The 17,233-nt window shown below is 41.2% G+C and overlaps 3 protein-coding genes across 3 annotated transcripts in view; all 3 read left to right on the top strand.

The window, feature by feature from the left end:
• The first annotated feature begins 1,849 nt into the window (after positions 1-1,849).
• Positions 1,850-5,401, top strand: LOC134872189 (poly(A) polymerase type 3-like). Its single transcript, XM_063895364.1, has 11 exons — positions 1,850-1,857; positions 2,186-2,341; positions 2,575-2,641; positions 2,757-2,948; positions 3,026-3,079; positions 3,190-3,301; positions 3,452-3,541; positions 3,722-3,860; positions 3,964-4,036; positions 4,148-4,268; positions 4,494-5,401. The coding sequence occupies exons 1-11, from the start codon at positions 1,850-1,852 to the stop codon at positions 4,601-4,603; spliced, it is 1,122 nt and encodes a 373-aa protein (XP_063751434.1). The 3' UTR covers positions 4,604-5,401.
• On the top strand, positions 4,777-7,741 carry LOC134872188 (poly(A) polymerase alpha-B-like). Its single transcript, XM_063895363.1, has 6 exons — positions 4,777-4,784; positions 5,772-5,873; positions 6,060-6,179; positions 6,438-6,544; positions 6,630-7,044; positions 7,302-7,741. The coding sequence occupies exons 1-5, from the start codon at positions 4,777-4,779 to the stop codon at positions 6,998-7,000; spliced, it is 708 nt and encodes a 235-aa protein (XP_063751433.1). The 3' UTR covers positions 7,001-7,044; positions 7,302-7,741.
• A 1,414-nt stretch (positions 7,742-9,155) lies between these two features.
• The window catches only part of srrm3 (serine/arginine repetitive matrix 3), a 72,970-nt gene continuing 64,892 nt past the window's right edge, over positions 9,156-17,233 (top strand). The window contains exon 1 of the mRNA XM_063896190.1: positions 9,156-9,307. The gene's annotated coding sequence lies outside the window, so the exon portion shown is untranslated. The remainder of the gene's footprint in view (positions 9,308-17,233) is intronic.

The following is a 17,233-nucleotide window of genomic DNA, read 5'->3' as shown; positions in this document are numbered from 1 at the left end:
CACGATACATTTCTTCTCCTGTCGTTTTGTTTGGTAGCGGTTTGCAAAGTAAAAAATTCTCTCTAACACGGTCCCCATCCACAAACGGAACATTTGCCAAGAGCTGCGCGTGCCCACTCACGTCTGTTGACTCGTCAAGTTGTAAAGAGAAATGTCCACTTGTCTTGATTTTCCCCAAAACCACATCTTCAATATCCACTGACATGTCGTTGATTTGCCTCCCTATTGTAGAATTCGACAGTTCGACGCTTGCTCTTGCGCTTGACTCAGACCGCGGATCTCGAAAACACTATTTTAGAGACCCCCCAACATTTCCCAAATCATGTTTTCGGGGGATCTCGTGTCAGTTTCAGGGGGTCTCGGATCCCCCGAGTCCCCCCGTAGTTCGGACACTGATTGTATGTCCTCTTTTTAGCCTTACTGTTAGCGTCTACCTTTGTGATATTTGATGCAGACTCAGGGCTGGTGGACGAAGGCTCGCATGCAGGCTGAGGCTCCATGTTACAGTCAATCATGTCCGGTTCTTGTGGGGCTTTTCTTTTTAAAAAACGATCCATGCTGTTGTTGCTTGTTCCTTGCTCTTTTTGAAATTAAATGTATTTTCCCGGTTAAATCAAACAATGCGCTGCGCTGGCATCTGACCCCGGTGGGCGGGTCCGCGAGTCAGATTTTTAAATTGTTTAAAATAAAAATGATATATATTATCAACATTAATTTACAATGTTAGTAATCCATTAGTAGGTAAAATAATGTATTTATGTATTCAAATTTAAATATTTTTTTGGGGGGGGATTTTTTTTTTTTTTATGTCAGAATACGTAATTTTTTTGGCGGCACCCCTGACACAGTCGGGGGGCACCCCAGTGTGCGGCGGCACCCACTTTGAGAAAGGCTGTGCTAGACTATAATGTCCTACAAAGTAAAAACGGTAGAATACATTTTGTATTATATTAAATATTAAGTAGTAAAGTATTTTTCTGACAATAAAGACAACCTCTGTCTGGAATAATTCTCTCTAATACATTCTATTGTGGAGGAAAACAGGATATCAGCATTACAGTAACATTAACTGCAAAAATCCTCTCTAGGAACCCTTTATCAGTGAATAGTGGCTGAAAATGCAGTGAGTGGGAAACGTGGGGGTGGTTGTTTTTGCACTAAGGAGTGGTTTTGGTGAAAAACTAATGCTTGCAATCTACTCAGAATCATGAAAACCCCCTAGTTTGACCCCTCACAAGTTATTTAAAGCCAAATTTAACATTTTCGATTTTTCAGTAATTGGTAATGGGTAGCTACCCCAAATTTGAGCAATGTTTTAGGAGGTTTCCCATGGGAGTTGAATTTCAACATTTTAAGACATGATATTACACACCTTCTTAAACACATTGGTGAAGAAATTTCTTGGTAAAGATTTAGTTCCCAGATTAGTCAAATATCTGCCTAAATGCCCTTACTATAAAGGTAAAGTTCATTGTATCACTTCAAAAGATACGTTTTTATTAATAACTATTGCAAACAAGTCAATAAAGACATTTATATTTAGACTTAAAATGTTATTGTGTAACGTGATTTACTATTTATATAAAAGCAAAATTACCGCGGCATTCATACATAAACTGCTCGGAGTCACGTGGCGTTTTTAGTGGACCAGTTGTTATCGTTCTTAAGTACCATTCCAGAAGATGACGTCATATGGACAGTGCTCCAACCGATTCCATGCAGTGTTCCCAACTTTCATCAGTCACAAACACTCACAGATTGTGATTTGCAGAGAGAGAGAAGCCTTTTCTAAGTCATTTCCAAAAACTTGATACATACTTCAACCTTAGTGAGCTCAATTGTTGCGACAATGCCTCGGTAAGTCCTTGAGTCTGGTTTTCCTTGTTTTTCAAAAAGGTCTAGGCAAGATACACTTTGCAAGTCAGCTTCTTTGTTTAGTTAGCTTCAACTTGTGTTTATTTAATGTTTTGGACTTGTATAGATGCATACCATTTGCTAACAGTAATATAAGCAGTTGACATCATTACTGTCAGATTTCTTAGCACAATGGGGGGGGGGGGGGGGGGTTTGAGTCACTTTATTTTCAACTCAACCAGAGTTTCTTGATATATTATACCTCCCTTCATATTTGTTTGTCATAATTGTTGCATTAGTAGTGCACTAACGTCCATATGTGCCTTTTCAGACATAGAAGAAGTAAGATCGCTCCATCCAGACCTCAACAAAAGGTGTATGCCCCCCCCCCACCAACACGTGAGGAGGAGTGTGCCAAAGCAAATGACTTGATCGAGATTCTCAAGTCCTTTGGATGCTTTGAGAGCAACGTGGAGCTGAGACACAGGTAGGATGCATGTTTACACATGTCATCATTAACATGTAATTAATACAGCTTTGAGAAGGCTTATGCTTTTTAAGGTACAGTCATTCTGGGGTGGGGGGGGGTGGGGGGGGTGGTATTATTCCTTTAAAACAACATTAACAAATAATTGCCCAGAAGAAAGAGACCACGACATGCTTCGCTTCAGAGGAAGTACAAAGTCTGAAAATGCTCTTCATGTTTTGTCTGCACTGCAGAGAGCATGTGGTCCAGAGACTGCAGTCACTGTTCAGAGAGTGGCTCGTAGAGATGTGTTGGGAAAAGGTAGGACATCTTTATCTTATAATATATTGTTGTTTCAAAAGTAACTCTAAAATGATACTTGAAATGTGTTGCTGCTTTGGTAACATAGTTTATGTTTCATTTTTTGTTATTGTAGAATTTTCCAGACATCATCCCGGAGAGGGTTGGAGGGAAGCTCGTCCCTTTTGGCTCCCATCACCTAGGGGTCGCCTCGAAAGGTGCCGACATAGACATCCTCTGTGTGGGACCGGGTTTCCTCCAGAGGAAGGACTTCTTCTCCTCTTTTGTTGGAAAACTGAAGAGGCAGAGAGAGGTCAAAGACATAACAGTACGTCTATAAGAGATTCATTATGACAAGTTACTTTTTTTGCCCTGTTGCGAGGTACTGACTGTTGTTGTCTTTAGGCCATTGAAGAGGCGTTCGTCCCTGTGGTCAAACTGAGCTTTGAAGGAATTGAGGTAATTTAACTTAAGAAGAATTGTTGTCTCTGCAGTGTGCTGTATTCTTCAATCAAGGGTTTGTCAGCATGTGTATTAATCATGGTTTTTGTGCTCCTGATACATCTTAGATAGACTTAGTGTTTGCCAGGGTGGCCAGGAATAGAGTCCCAGAGGGAATGGACCTGCTCCGAGAGGATTGGTTGCTGGGGATGGACATCCAGTCCGTGAGGAGTCTGAATGGTAAGCATCATGTCAGAGAACTGCTGGGGAATCCTGCAGCTTTAGTGCCTGACAGTGTACTCAGGAATGCTTTTGTGATGTCCGGTATTTTGGTCTGCCTTGTTTACAGGAACTATTTGATATTCATCTTTTCTTGTTGTTGTTCTGTAGGCTACAGAGTAACAGAGGAGATCCTCAGGCTTGTGCCCAATATTCAGAACTTCAGACTCGCTCTGAGGACCATAAAGCTCTGGGCCAAACGTGAGTTGAGATCTCTCCTTGTATTACTAAATAGATCAGAAAATACTGCCAACAGACATAAACCTCATTTACCCAATCTGCAGTGGGTTCAAGCAAATGAGATCATGCCAGTGTTATCATGAGATCATTTTGTGAAATTGAGGTCTTAATCTGTTCTCTCATCCTCTTGTTTCTGTTCAGAAAGAAACATCTACTCCAACTCTTTGGGTTTCCTGGGCGGCATTTCCTGGGCCATTCTTGTAGCCAGAATCTGCCAGGAGTACCCGACCGCCTCAGCCTCCACCCTGGTCACAATGTTTTTCAAGGAGTACAACATGTGGTGAGTTGTCCCATTTCTTCAGTAAATGCCTTCTTTACAATAAAACAGAAGAACAAAAGTCCACTAAACCATATTTTGTAAAAATCTTGTTTTGTTGTGACAGGAAGTGGCCGAACCCCATCATGTTGAGGGAGTTAAAAGACTGTCATTTCAACCTTCCTGTGTGGGATCCAAGGGTAAGGACTCAGCAGAATGTAAACTATAAATACAAAATATGCCAGTTAATTAACCAATCTGCCCAAAAGCACATGAAAGCTGAACATGCTGTGTTCTTCTGCATTCTCCAGGTTAATCAGGCAGACCGCTCCCACACTATGCCCATCATCACGCCGGCATACCCAATGCAGAACACTGCATTCAATGTGACTCCCTCCACCTTGGCCATCATGAAGGAGGAGATCCAGCGCGGTATGTAGCCACTCAGACATCCATCAGATGCTCACAGTGCAGAGTCTCAGAGCTGTCCTGTTATTTAGAATCAGAAATAAGCATTTAAACTTCAATCACTGCACTGCCACTTGGATGAGGTTGCCACCATTTAGCAATGTTTAACTCCTATCTTCAAGAATATCACAGGAAATTCTGCGCACGAAGAGGATTCGTTTTTAACAAGCTTTCCCTTCTCATTCACAGGCCACACTATCGCCAGCTGGTCCAAACTCTTTGAGAAGCCCAATTTCCTCAGGAAGTACAAGTATGTAATAATCTGCCCAAAGATGAACAAAACACACAGCCCTTCTTAAATATGGACAATTCCAATTAGTTCATCAGTCCTTCTTAGCTCTGATATTTGAAACGTATACATGTTTGTGACGGTCTTGATGTCTAAAGCTTTTTGTAATTGTATAAGTTTGCTTTCAAAGAAGGCAGATCTTTATACCTGATGTTTTTCATGCTGTGTTCTTTCTTAATGAAGATGTATCAGTGTGAAAATTCACTCTGTATAAAATACTGTTCTGCATATCTTCCTCTTAATGGTGTATTCGTTTTCACACGTAGTGCTTTATAGTGCGTGAATTGGTATTTGAGTTTATATGAATGTGAGCTCCTTAAGGCAGACTCTTTATATATTGCTGAATGTAACTGATGGATGTGTTTTTAACCGACTCTCTTTTGACCTGAACACAAACTCTTCAATGACTTTTGTGAATGAACGTGCAAATGTTTGTAATTTGCAGTTTTTTTCTTTGTAATGCGCGACTGATTTTAATTTGTGCTTGATTTGAAAAGATGAATCCCAGTTTCTTAATGAGGGTGTATATGTGGTTTTCTGTTTTCTGTTATTAACTGAACATTAAGACAGACTTTTGTTCAAGCAGTGTTAAGAAGTTGATCATGTGTTTGTGTGGATAATAGTTTAACCTGTAAGAAATATTAGACCTTCATTTAATAGTTGAATGCTGATTGTTTTATGTGCAGACCAGGTTGTGCTGTTTGCTGTTGTTCACTCAAAATGTGGAGATTTAAGAAGCTGTTCATGTGTTCTGTCTGACTTTAAATTGTAATATGGTCCAGTTGAATAAATCTGCCGTGTGTTTTGATCTGTCTTGTTTTATTTGCACAGCTTTGGAACAGTTGGATAGGCAGTTTCCTTGATTTATCTAATGATGTGTTTACCAGCTTTAATAAGAAGTGAGCAGTTGTGCTGCTGAGATTTAACATTAATTACACAAACACTAATTCAACCCAGAACCACCTCACTTTCTAAAGGGTCAACTGGTTTTACCTTTCAAAATAAATGGGTAGTGTCTAAATGAAGACTAGTTACCTGATTTTAGTGACTTACTCCATGTGCTGTAGCTTGGCCTGTTTTAAATATCAGAGATACCTTCAACGATGACCATTGTTCAAACAGGATTAATATTCAAATGAATATGATCAATGTAGTAACATGCCAGACTGTGCTTAAAGGCTCAATGCTGTGACGTGTATCGCAATTGTTGTCTCTTGTGTTTCAAGGCATTACATTCTGCTGCAAGCTGCCTCAGCTACAGAGGAGCAGCACCCTGCATGGTGAGTACACAGAGCAGAGACAGTGAGGTGCCCAGTTTAAGTAAAACTGGAACAGATTTAGGCATTTTAGTCTACAATGAAAATGTTTCTTATGCATAATTTTCTCTGGAGGAGAAAACTGTTTTGATATTGTATTTCCACCAAATGTAGTGCTCTCAGAAACTGATGTTTTGTTCAATCTGTCAGGGTTGGCCTGGTGGAGTCTAGAATCCGACACCTGGTGGTAAATCTGGAGAGACATGTGTTGGTGACCCGGGCCCACATTAATGTCCAGTCTTACCCTGAATGCAGCAAGGGCAACGCAACGTAAGGACAAGTGATCTCATGGTTATATTTGGGTTGATCTCTTGAGTATTATTCATTAACGGAATTTGAAATAATGTAATGGTAATGTTTTACCCTGTCAACTCATTGGTGTGTACTTCTTCCTGTTTCAGAGAAACAATCAGCACAAGGTGGCTGATTGTTTCTCTTAAGCAGCCCTGAAGCCAATAATATTCACTTCCATTAACTGTTAGTGTTTTTTTTACCAAGTCAACTCATTGGTGTGTATTTCTGTTTCAGTGCACCAATCAGAACCAAGTGGCTGATTGGACTTGTCTTCAATGAACAGGGGGGCAAACACCTGTCCATAGACCTGACCCCCAATCTCCAGCGCTTCAGTGACATCGGTATGTTTTCCTTTTCTAAATTCAGGAGAAATGGAGCATTGTCTTGTGAAATTATGAATCTTATTTGTATGTTGTGCTGTTACAGTCTACAGTGTGGCAAACCGCTGTCAGATGTTCAGAGAGGGGATGACCACATCAGCTCGATACATGTCCCAGAAGGACTTCAGCTGGGATCTGCCTCAGGAGCCTGGCAGAAGGGTTATCAGTGAAGAACCGAAGCCCTCAGGGAGCCGTACCATGGCGGCCCCTGCTCCATCTGCGATGAGTCACCAGGCGACAAAGAGGTCTCGCTCGCCTCACTCTGAAACTTCCACCAAGAAGTTTAAATCTGAAGTGGGGCCAAGCAAGGGAGTCTCTCTCAGCCAATCAAAGAGTGGAGGCCTCAAGAGACCCCACACTCCTGAGTCAGGGTCACCGAGCAAGAGGGTCAGAACGGTGCTGCTGAAGCCCACTTGAACCTGAAGCCAACTTGTCCCTGAATGCAGCAAGGGCAACGCCAGGTAAGGACAACTGACCTCATGGTTATATTTGGGTTGATCTCTAGAGTATTATTCATTAACGGAATTTGAAATAACGTAATGGTAATGTTTTACCCTGTCAACTCATTGGTGTGTACTTCTTCCTGTTTCAGAGAAACAATCAGCACAAGGTGGCTGATTGTTTCTCTTAAGCAGCCCTGAAGCCAATAATATTCACTTCCATTAACTGTTAGTGTTTTTTTACCAAGTCAACTCATTAATTTGTATTTCTGTTTCAGTGCACCAATCAGAACCAAGTGGCTGATTGGACTTGTCTTCAATGAACAGGAGGGCAAACACCTGTCCATAGACCTGACCCCCAATCTCCAGCGCTTCAGTGACATCGGTATTCAGCTTCAGCTGGGATCTGCCTCAGGAGCCTGGTAGAAGGGTTATCAGTGAAGAACCGAAGCCCTCAGGGAGCCGTACCATGGCGGCCCCTGCTCCATCTGTGATGAGTCACCAGGCGACAAAGAGGTCTCGCTCGCCTCACTCAGAAACTTCCACCAAGAAGTTTAAATCTGACGTGGGGCCAAGCAAGGGAGTCTTTCTCAGCCAATCAAAGAGTGGAGGCCTCAAGAGACCCCACACTCCTGAGTCAGGGTCACCGAGCAAGAGGGTCAGAACTGAGCTGCTGAAGCCCACTTGAACCTGAACGAGAAGGAGATGCCCCCTCAGCCTCCATAGATTTGATTTTTGTAAATAGATGTATATATTGTATTATATATATAAATGTAAATATAACTGTATAAATGTACAACATTAAATTAATGTGTATTTGTAAATACACATTAACCAAAACTAGATTAATTTTATTCCCTTCAGTGCATTTGATGAAATTGTATTGTATTGTAGTTTTGGTGTAATTCAACAACACACACTTATTTTCACTGCCACCACACCATTACAGTATATTCAATTAATTACCTGACAGTCTTCATGAATTACAAATCATAAATGAATGCAGAATAACCCTAAACATACACTTCAAATGATCACAAAGCATCTAAGAGACATAAGATGAACATAAACTGACCCAAAGTCTCTGTAAACAGAGAAACAGAAATAGATGCAAAACAACCACATAGACATGTGAAAAAAGCTAAAAATTATTGGTGGAAAAATAACTAAGTAGTTTTACTTAAATACAATACTTGAACTTTACTTCAGTATTTCCATGTTTTACTACTTTGTACTTCTACCCTACTATAATTCAGAGGTAAATCCTGTACTTTTACTCCACTCCATTTATTTAGTATCTTTAGTTATTTTGATCATATTTCAGATTAATAATCTGAAATACTTCAGTTACACCTGGAGTAAATTCACAAGCTAATCTAGAGTATACAAAGTAATTTAATGAGCTGCACCTTTACCAGCTTTGATAACAATTCAGAATTATAATCAAAACATATAATATATATTATTCTGAAATAGGCCAATTTGCCTAATGAATACTTTTACTTTTGGTACTTTAACGATATTTTGATGCCAATACGTTGGTGGTTTTACTTGATCAACATTTTGAATGTAGGAATTTTACTTCTAAGAGGGTATTATACACGTTGGTACTTCTATGTTTACTTAAGTACAAGATCTGACTACTTTTCCCAATATGTCTCTATTTCAACCTTCACTATCTCACTTGACCAGAGACTAGGATCCTGAAACAGCAGCTTGATGGAATTCACTAAATGTCTTCGTTTTTCATGTATTTACCTCGCATGTTATCTTAACTATCTCACAGTGGCCTTATAATGCATTTTAATGTAATGCAGCCATCACTAGCTTAATCACTAACACCTGTATTTTTCCCATCTGCGACATGTCACAGAGTTTTCGAGATATGCCTTATAAATGTTTTTATAGATAATTGAACTACGACACTTTGGCCAATATACAGGACGAATTCGTCCACAGAGATCATCGTTTTCTCACAACGCTAGGTGACGCTATTCCAGTGCAGTTTACTCCCTTTTCCTTGTGGGCTCCAGAAGCTCCTCCGGCCCGGGAGAGGGCGCTGTGCTGCACGCAGGCCCTCAGAGACGCCGTGTGGGCTTTTTGTTCCCAGCTCTCCCCGGTGCGCTGTCCACTTCAGCACCACAAGCCGAGCAGAGGCAGCGGGCTAGCTAAACGAGACGAGGAGGGACGGAAGACACGGCTCAACATCAGCACCGAGTCCCCAAATACCGAAGAATACCCCCCAGAAACGCCGACACCAACGGGGCAAAAGACTGCAGACAAGGTACGAGTTTCCCAATAGGCTGGAATAGTATCAAGTTGAAGCAGTAGGGATAAAAACGAGTATCATGAAGAAGCTCCCCTTCCCCTCCAGTTTCATAAATACTGTATGAGCGCATTAAGGCGTTGTTTACGTTAGCTTCTTGTTCCGTTTGTGCATCAAATTTCCACATTATGGTTAGTTTATCCCCGCTGAAGAGGGGCACTTGAGTACTACATTGCTGTGTTGTACGGAGACCGTGTTTTTGCTGGGCAGCCTCTCCTCGCTTTGCAGATGGTCCTGTTTTATAACTCGTCGATTTCCGTCGCTGCTGGTGTTTCTTTATTTCCCCTCTCTGTCCTGGGTGCGGGACCTTTAATATCATCGTCACTGTTCCAATAGTGTTGCTGTTTGGGTGAATTGAAGTGCGTATTGTGTTGGTTAAAGCGCTTCCACTCGGTTCACGCGCTTGTGGGGTTACCTAGCGCTTTAAGTCCTTCACACGGTAGTATATGTTCATTCACACGGATAGTCATGTCTAAAATATGTGTTGATGTAAATGATAAGATTCTTTAAAATAATCTGAAATTTAGCTTTTTTTTTGCATTGAACACTTGATCGTCAATAGTGAGTAAATACAAAAACTGTATTTGCCTTTTTTTTTTATCAATCAAGTCTTAAGTGATATAGCTTTATCTTAATGTAATTAACGTATTAATGTACCTGTTTTTAATAACACACACTTTTTCCTGGGGACAAATTATGGGTTGACATGGGCAAAATGGGCAAATCTTATAAGGAATAATGGATTTATTTATTTAATTATTTGTATTAAGAAAACACATACGCATGGAGTTTACATTACGAAGATTCAGAATGAGCTTTATTTTATCTCTTTTGCTGCTGTGGCTTTTACTGTCCTTCCATGGGTTTGTGATATCTCTCTGTTGACAGCATCAGAACACATGTAAATACAAAGTGTAGCAGTTAGACGTAAGAAGATATAACTTTATTACATGCAGTAAATCTCTATATGGATAATATATTGTTTATTTAATAAGAGAGGATCTGAGTGCTTGTGAACCTGTCTCCTCAATGGAAATATCTTTTTCTGACGGCAAATGTTAAAACTATAGCTGAAACTTTTAGTTCAAAAATCCCTTTGTGAATTTACAAAGGATTTATCACCAACTATTTTGAAAAGCAATACATTTTCTTGTCTTGAAAATGCCAAACGTGCAATGATTTCAGCTTTACAAAGGGATTGCTGTTTTATACGACTGTAAACTGCATACTTTTAAAATGTTGGCTTGATAAAACAAGCCATATAATGTCTGCTATGGGGTTTGGGAAATTGCAAAGGACATTTTCCTTTTCTTTTTCCATTTTTCATTTATTCATCTTCTTCATTTGGACAGTTGGTTGGACAAAACAAGTTATGCAAATGTCACCTTGGGTTTTGTCCAAGGACATTTTTCATTATTTTCGGACAATTTCTAAACGGAACAAGTAATTAACTGAGAATGAATCCATAATGTAAACAGTAACCTCCCTAACTAATAACAAAAACTCCCATCATGCTGCTGCAAATTCCAAGATGATAAAACCCACAGCTGTGCGACAACACGCACAGACGCCTATTGCAGTCCATGTCGACATAGCAAATGATTGTTTGGCTCGGTCTTCATGAACACCCCTTGAATCAGTAATCAGTGCTCGGTTTCTGACATGCAGCTCGGCTAAAAAGGAAAAGTCAGCAGGAGCTGTGTGAGCGACAGAGACAGTGCTGACCAAAGGCTCAGCTGCATGGGCTCTGGTAAAGATAAAACATCCTGTGTGTGTCTTGGGAAGCAGCCTTCCATTTTGTCAGTGTAGCGCTGGCGTTGGCACGAGAGGCCCAGGTGAGGTAAGAGGCTGATAGAGGGATTAGCTTGTATTAGGACGTGGCCGCTCATAGAGGTGTGGGAGGAACATCTCTCATCTCCCTCTATCTCCCTCTGCTGTCTGTCTCCACAAAGAACCTGTCTCCCGCCAGCTCCACATTCACATTGTTCCTGGATGAACAGTGATATACCTCCGCCTCCACCGCTGCAGCAGCGCAATGTTTCTCCTGCTGTCCCTCTTCACCACATGTAGCCTCTGTCAGTGCTGGCCATCCCTGCACTCGCCTCTCCTCTCATCCCCCCCAAGCAGACACACGCTGCTCCTCCTCCTGTCCTACTTCCTACTTCTTCTGCTTTCCTGAAGGGCGAAGCCGCTGAGAGCCTTGTAGGGGGTGGGGGAGAAAGACAGTTGAATGGATGGCAGAGGAAAGATGGAGTGGTAGTTTTTCCTAGGCTCAAGTGTTTTCAATAGCCCGATACGGCTGCGGTGGAGTAGTCTTTTTTTTGCTTAGGCAGGTTCTTAACTGAGTGAAATGACCCGAACTGCTGGAATTTTCTCAGTGCTAAAAGAATGTGCTTCAATATTTTTTTTAATCTCCTTTAGCTTAGGGTAAACTGAACTATGCTTAACCAAAGAAAAAAGATGATACGGTCCCAAAGTTCTTTTGGAAGCAGCATTTAAATAAAAGCACACATTTGAAAACATCCTTCTTATGAAGTATGACAATATTTTGGATAAGAATCCTTGACTGATTTGTATAACATTGAGATTTTCTTTTCTGTGTTTTACATAACGTTGCTTGAAAACAAACAAAAACATCCATCGCATAAGTGCAGTTGTTTTCCTTTAGCAGCGCTGTTGTCCTTTTCTAAGATTTGCCTCTGAACTTTCCTTCACATCTTTCCTTGACCTCATGATTGTTATTCTTTTAAAGTCAAGGAAAAATAGCTAATACAAAAAAATATTGTTGCGTTATGAGAGAACAGCAGGGGTGTCTCTGCCTATCCAGAGTAAGCCATGCCAAATAGACTGGGCTTTGAAAGAAAGTGCTCATGAGTTGGCGGGGTGAGGACTGTGTGTAGCTGGGCTGTATGGCATCACTGCAGGAAGTATTAGTGTTATTATTTTATTCAATAAACCAGTCAGTCTGTTTCAAATCCAAATGCACTGAGTATTTCTTGAGTTGAGTTTTTTTTGCTGTATATTTTGGATGGAGGGGATGTGGAGCATCTTTCTAAGGAAGATGTGTTTTGTGTCGTTTTTGAAGCAAAGTTATCACGGTGATCGGAGAGTGAACATGGTAATTGTAACATTTATTACTAATATATTTATAGCCTTTCATATTAAAATGGACCACAGTGTTATTTCGTTCTCCTCCACATTTGGTAGCACTGTTTTTTCTTATCACTCAGGGTGTTTGTTGTTGAAGGTTGTGACAATGAGAAGCTGTAAATGATCTCAGATCCATGAACAAACCTCAGACTGGTCATTTAAAAATCCCTTCCCATGGGGTACAAAATAAATGATTTCTAAAATATAACCAAAGCTGATTTACACAAAACAAGTATGTGTTCCCATAGGTAAAGTTGTATTTGTACAAAAAGTGAGAAATCAAAAATACTGTATAAGGACTGTCATTTTAGAATATATCCTCATATTACAGATATGAGGTTCACAGTTTGAGAAATCCAGCTTCTGTAACCTCCAACACCTCTTGAAGAATTATTAGGAGCTGCTATAAGACCCTGGTCTGATACAGATAGATACCCAGCATACTCGCGCTGTTTGTGGTCTGCCTGACTATGTGCTGTTGTTCTCGGTGTTTGTTGCCGTCCTCAGAACATGCAGCCGCCCTCACAGGCAGAATGCAGCACTTGGGTTACCTGAAATGAATTATACCTGTAAGAATATCCCTCCTACCTCAGCGTCTTTGCAGCGTGTCACAGCGCTCAGGCTGACAAAATAGAAAGCTATTCTTCCCATGTTGAAGCGCATCCATTTTTAATCCCCCCGCTTTGAAAACAGACAAACAGACACTCAAACAGAACGGGTACTCTCTCTCTCTCTCTCTGGCTGACTCTTCCAGGAGTTTACTTTTGATGTTTTATCCCATTTTCCCACATACCATATGTATCATCTAGTGAGTGGGTTTCTTTTTTATTTCCATTGCGTGATGAAGCATTCCTCACAACACAGTGGGAGGTTTGTGTCTTGTTTCATTCTGAATGTGCATCCCTGTGCTTCTAAGGTAGCTCACACTGCATCTACAGGAAGTGCAATGATTCCATAAGTTCAGTCATTTCCTGTGGGACAACTTGAGCCCCTTTTTATGAAGTTGGCCCCATAACTCGTAATGAACCCATAGTTTACTTACAGCTCACTGGATAACTTGAATACTGAATTAAACTTAAAAATGTGGTGATTGTCAGGCAAGTTATAAAGGGTGTCTTTTATAACAGAAAACATGTCCGTGTTCCAATTTCTAAAAGTCCAAAAGTGGCATGTTCTGCATTGAATTGTACTTATCAATAATGTTTGCAGCTATATATGATTAGAACGTGTAAGTCTGTGTGTCTTTACCTCACAATTCTCCCTCAGACCCCCAGGGAGCTGTTTGAAAGCCCCTGCTTTAGAGTGAGTCATCTTGATAACCACATCAGACTGTGAATCTCCTGTATGGGGACAAAGATGCAAAGACAAGCCTCATCTTCTCTGTATAGAGCCCTTATTCTCCTTTTTTAAAATCACACTCGACATTCAGAGGGGATTTAGTCATTCTTTCAATAGTTTGATTTTGGATTCTGCATGTCTGTAATGTAACTTTAGGTTTGAGGTCAGCCTCCTGCTGCGGGAGAGCATTTAAGCAACTTGGAAGATCAAGAGAACGCCTGTTTCATCTCCTGATCAAAGGGAGCTTAGCCCCAGATTCATCCTCATCAAGAGGCAGAAAAACATTAGATAAAATTTACATCAAGGACTAAAAACTGAATAATTAAACCAAACTTTTTTTTGGGGTGGGTTTCTTAAGAACTTTGTCCTTCGCTTGCTGATAATTGTTAAATAAGACAATGTTTTATTCAGTATTTTCCTCCGATCTATTATTACTAAATTAAACATTAGCTTTACAATCCATTCAAATCACTGCGTTCTTTTTCTATCACATCTGGAGTTTGTGTGCTTGTGCATGTTGGCATGTGTGTGTGTGTGTTGGCATATGTTATAAAACAGGCACATTAAATCACATTATTGAAGTCAATACAGCCATGAGAACAGGCCGTGCACTTTCAGAGTCAGCCCGTTTGAAGCTGTCACCCAGTTACTGCTCAAAGGGCAGTGTTTGACTGCTTGTTAGCCATCGTGTGTGTGTGTGTGTGTGTGCGTGCGTGCGTGCGTGCATGCGTGCGTGTGGCACTTTCCCCATGGGACCCCCTTCCTCTATCCCACTGACTTCAGAGCTGCTTTGAAGTTCTTCCTCAGAGGAGAGGTGAAGGGGAGGGAAAAAAGGGTGAGAGTGAGACAAAGAGGGGTGGGGGGAAGGTTGAAAACACTTCATTTTTTATTTCTGCAGTTCACTCTCCCCTCATCATATGCGAATGATGTCATGGTGTTTTCAGTATGACAAAGTGTAGTTTTTGCCGCGGTGAGGGCTGAATGGCAGCAGATCTCGGATAGAGAGTTGTGGATGCCAGGAGAGCGCTGTTAGGAATTTACAGCATATTAGGGTGGTCATGTAGCCGCTCTCGGTCAGCTCATGAATAATGGAGCGGATCAGTGTCTAGTTCCGTCAGGTGATCCCGGTACACTTTCAGGACAGCCGTGTGTGTTGATGCGAGCGAGAAGAATGGAGAGAGGCTGCAACAAGAGCAGCTGCTGCGGCCAACACACCCTCAACACAAAACCATCTGCCGTGCTGACTGCAGAGAACACACACACACACATTACACACACCCTATTCTTTCATCAGCAAACATATAGTATCTATCTACACTACCTTCCTGCCATTTCTATTCGCAAACAGTCTTCAAAAAATTCACAGCAAAACTGCTTTTACATTTCGAGGTAAATGTATTTTCTTCCGGATGACATTTGTTTTTTGATGTTTCACAAATACGTTTGTAATGATTGTAATCTGTGGAAGTCTGCGTAGGAACAAGGATGGGGTAGAGGGGTAGATCCAAAACACTGAATTTTCACAGCTGTTGTCACGAGTGATACCAAAACTGAATGTTCACCAAATCTAAAAACATCTCTTCAAGAAACTAACTGGCAAAGTTATTTTAGACTTAACAATTTTGTTGCCTAAACATAACCAAGATATTGTGTCTGTTTTGTCCATGCTTTCTACAGCCAAGGCAAGAGGCATTATGTTTAGGTTCTCTGTGTCTCTGTAAGTTAATGCAACGGTCGGCCCCATCTCCTAAATGCTGTTCCTCAGGAACGCCTTGAGGCAATTTCTCCAAATATAGTACAAGCCCCCATTTGGACCCAAGGAACTGATTATACTGGTTTCAGTCAAAGGTCAAGATCAATGTGACCTCGCATAGACACTCGTGATCTCATTTAAATGCTAAGTGGAGAAGTTTTGCACAAAAGAGGATAACATGTTAAAGTGATGACATGGATGTAAACTGCAACTAAACTGGTCGGTGAGTTTTGTTTTGTTTCAATATACAACATTTACTAAACTGCCACCCTGATCGTGGAAGAATATATACTTGTTTATTAACCTTAAATGTGCAGAAAAACAAACAACGTTTTAATTAGCACTCCAAATCAGCTCTGCCATGAGAGATTTCACACACACACACACACACACACACACACACACACACACACACACACACACACACACACACACACACACACACACACACACACACACACACACACACACACACATATGCACAAAACATAAATGCTGCGTTGATGATGCTTGTACACGCGTGCAGTGCCGGCAGGTGTTTGCCATGCAGGGAATGATTTTTGTTTCTAAGTACTCCCTAGAAAGCCCCTGAATCCTGCTGTGGCGATAGATGCTGTAGATAAAGCAAAAGAGTGAGTGGGAGAAATGATCCTCTCAGCAGCCCATCCAGAGCTGCAGTAATCCGGAGTGGGTGAGGTGGAGGGGAGGATGGGCCAAGACACAATGATGACTCAGGGAGCAGCTCTCACATGCTCACATGAGGGAATGAAACAGAGCCTCAGTAATGACTTGTTTGGTGAATTACTAACCTCTCTCACCCATTAAAGACAGCACTTAGAAGGGTAAACTGATATAATCCCCTACTCGTCTCGGCATGCAGTTAATATGGTCCATTTAAATAGTTCTAAATAACCTTTATTTGCATCACGTACAGTCTTTTGAAAAGCGCAGCATTTTAATTGCGCTGGATAAACAGTACTGTCAGTGGATGCGTGTAATGAGTGACAATGGTTCAGCGTGAGTGAAGGCAGCAGATGATAAAATGTCATCAGTGCTGAGCTGCTCCGCGTGGCACCATTCCATTTATTTACCCCAGAGAGACGTGGAAAAAGGCCAAGGATGCAGAGGAATAAAAGCTGGAAAAGGTGACGCTGCGGGCAAACGCTGTGCTGAAAAGATGAATGCAGGCTCTGACCTTTTCCATCTTTTCTTTACCGAGGTGTTCTGGGAATTCATATCGGCCTCTCCTGCTGCAGTCGCACTGCCTCCCTGTTTGGAGCAGGCCAGACCTAAAATAACCGTTCCGTTTATCCTCGGCTTAGAGCCGGCGTACTGGTGGAGAGCAGATTGAGCTTGGTATAGAATTCATACCTGTGGCTGCTTGTGAGTAACTGTAATATTCATCATTGTCACAAATGGTGTGTGTGCATGGTGGTAAATAAATACTTCTCTCTTAGCCTATGCCTGTGTGTGTTTGATTAAACAATGTTCCATTTTAAACCTCAATAGTAGGATGATTATGTGTATTCTGAGCAAATGGCTCTTGTTAAATAATAAATAACGTGTTTAACAGAAGGGCCGGCGTGTGTATTATTCACAGCCACTTCTCCAGCAGCTTGAGCTTTACCCTACCCTTTGATTGT

Source organism: Eleginops maclovinus, chromosome 11 (genome assembly GCF_036324505.1).
Source record: "Eleginops maclovinus isolate JMC-PN-2008 ecotype Puerto Natales chromosome 11, JC_Emac_rtc_rv5, whole genome shotgun sequence".
Classification (NCBI taxonomy): Eukaryota; Metazoa; Chordata; class Actinopteri; order Perciformes; family Eleginopidae; genus Eleginops; species Eleginops maclovinus.
The sequence above is the reverse complement of the archived record's forward strand: the minus strand, read 5'-3'. Positions and strand labels throughout refer to the sequence as shown.

Excerpts from the sequence above, each read along its gene's own strand:
- LOC134872188 (XM_063895363.1), top strand. Across the intron at positions 5,874-6,059 it reads GAGGAGCAGCACCCTGCATG|GGTTGGCCTGGTGGAGTCTA; the intron begins GTGAGTACACAG and ends TCAATCTGTCAG. Across the intron at positions 6,180-6,437 it reads TGCAGCAAGGGCAACGCAAC|TGCACCAATCAGAACCAAGT; the intron begins GTAAGGACAAGT and ends TTTCTGTTTCAG.
- LOC134872189 (XM_063895364.1), top strand. Across the intron at positions 2,342-2,574 it reads AACGTGGAGCTGAGACACAG|AGAGCATGTGGTCCAGAGAC; the intron begins GTAGGATGCATG and ends TCTGCACTGCAG. Across the intron at positions 2,642-2,756 it reads TAGAGATGTGTTGGGAAAAG|AATTTTCCAGACATCATCCC; the intron begins GTAGGACATCTT and ends TTGTTATTGTAG.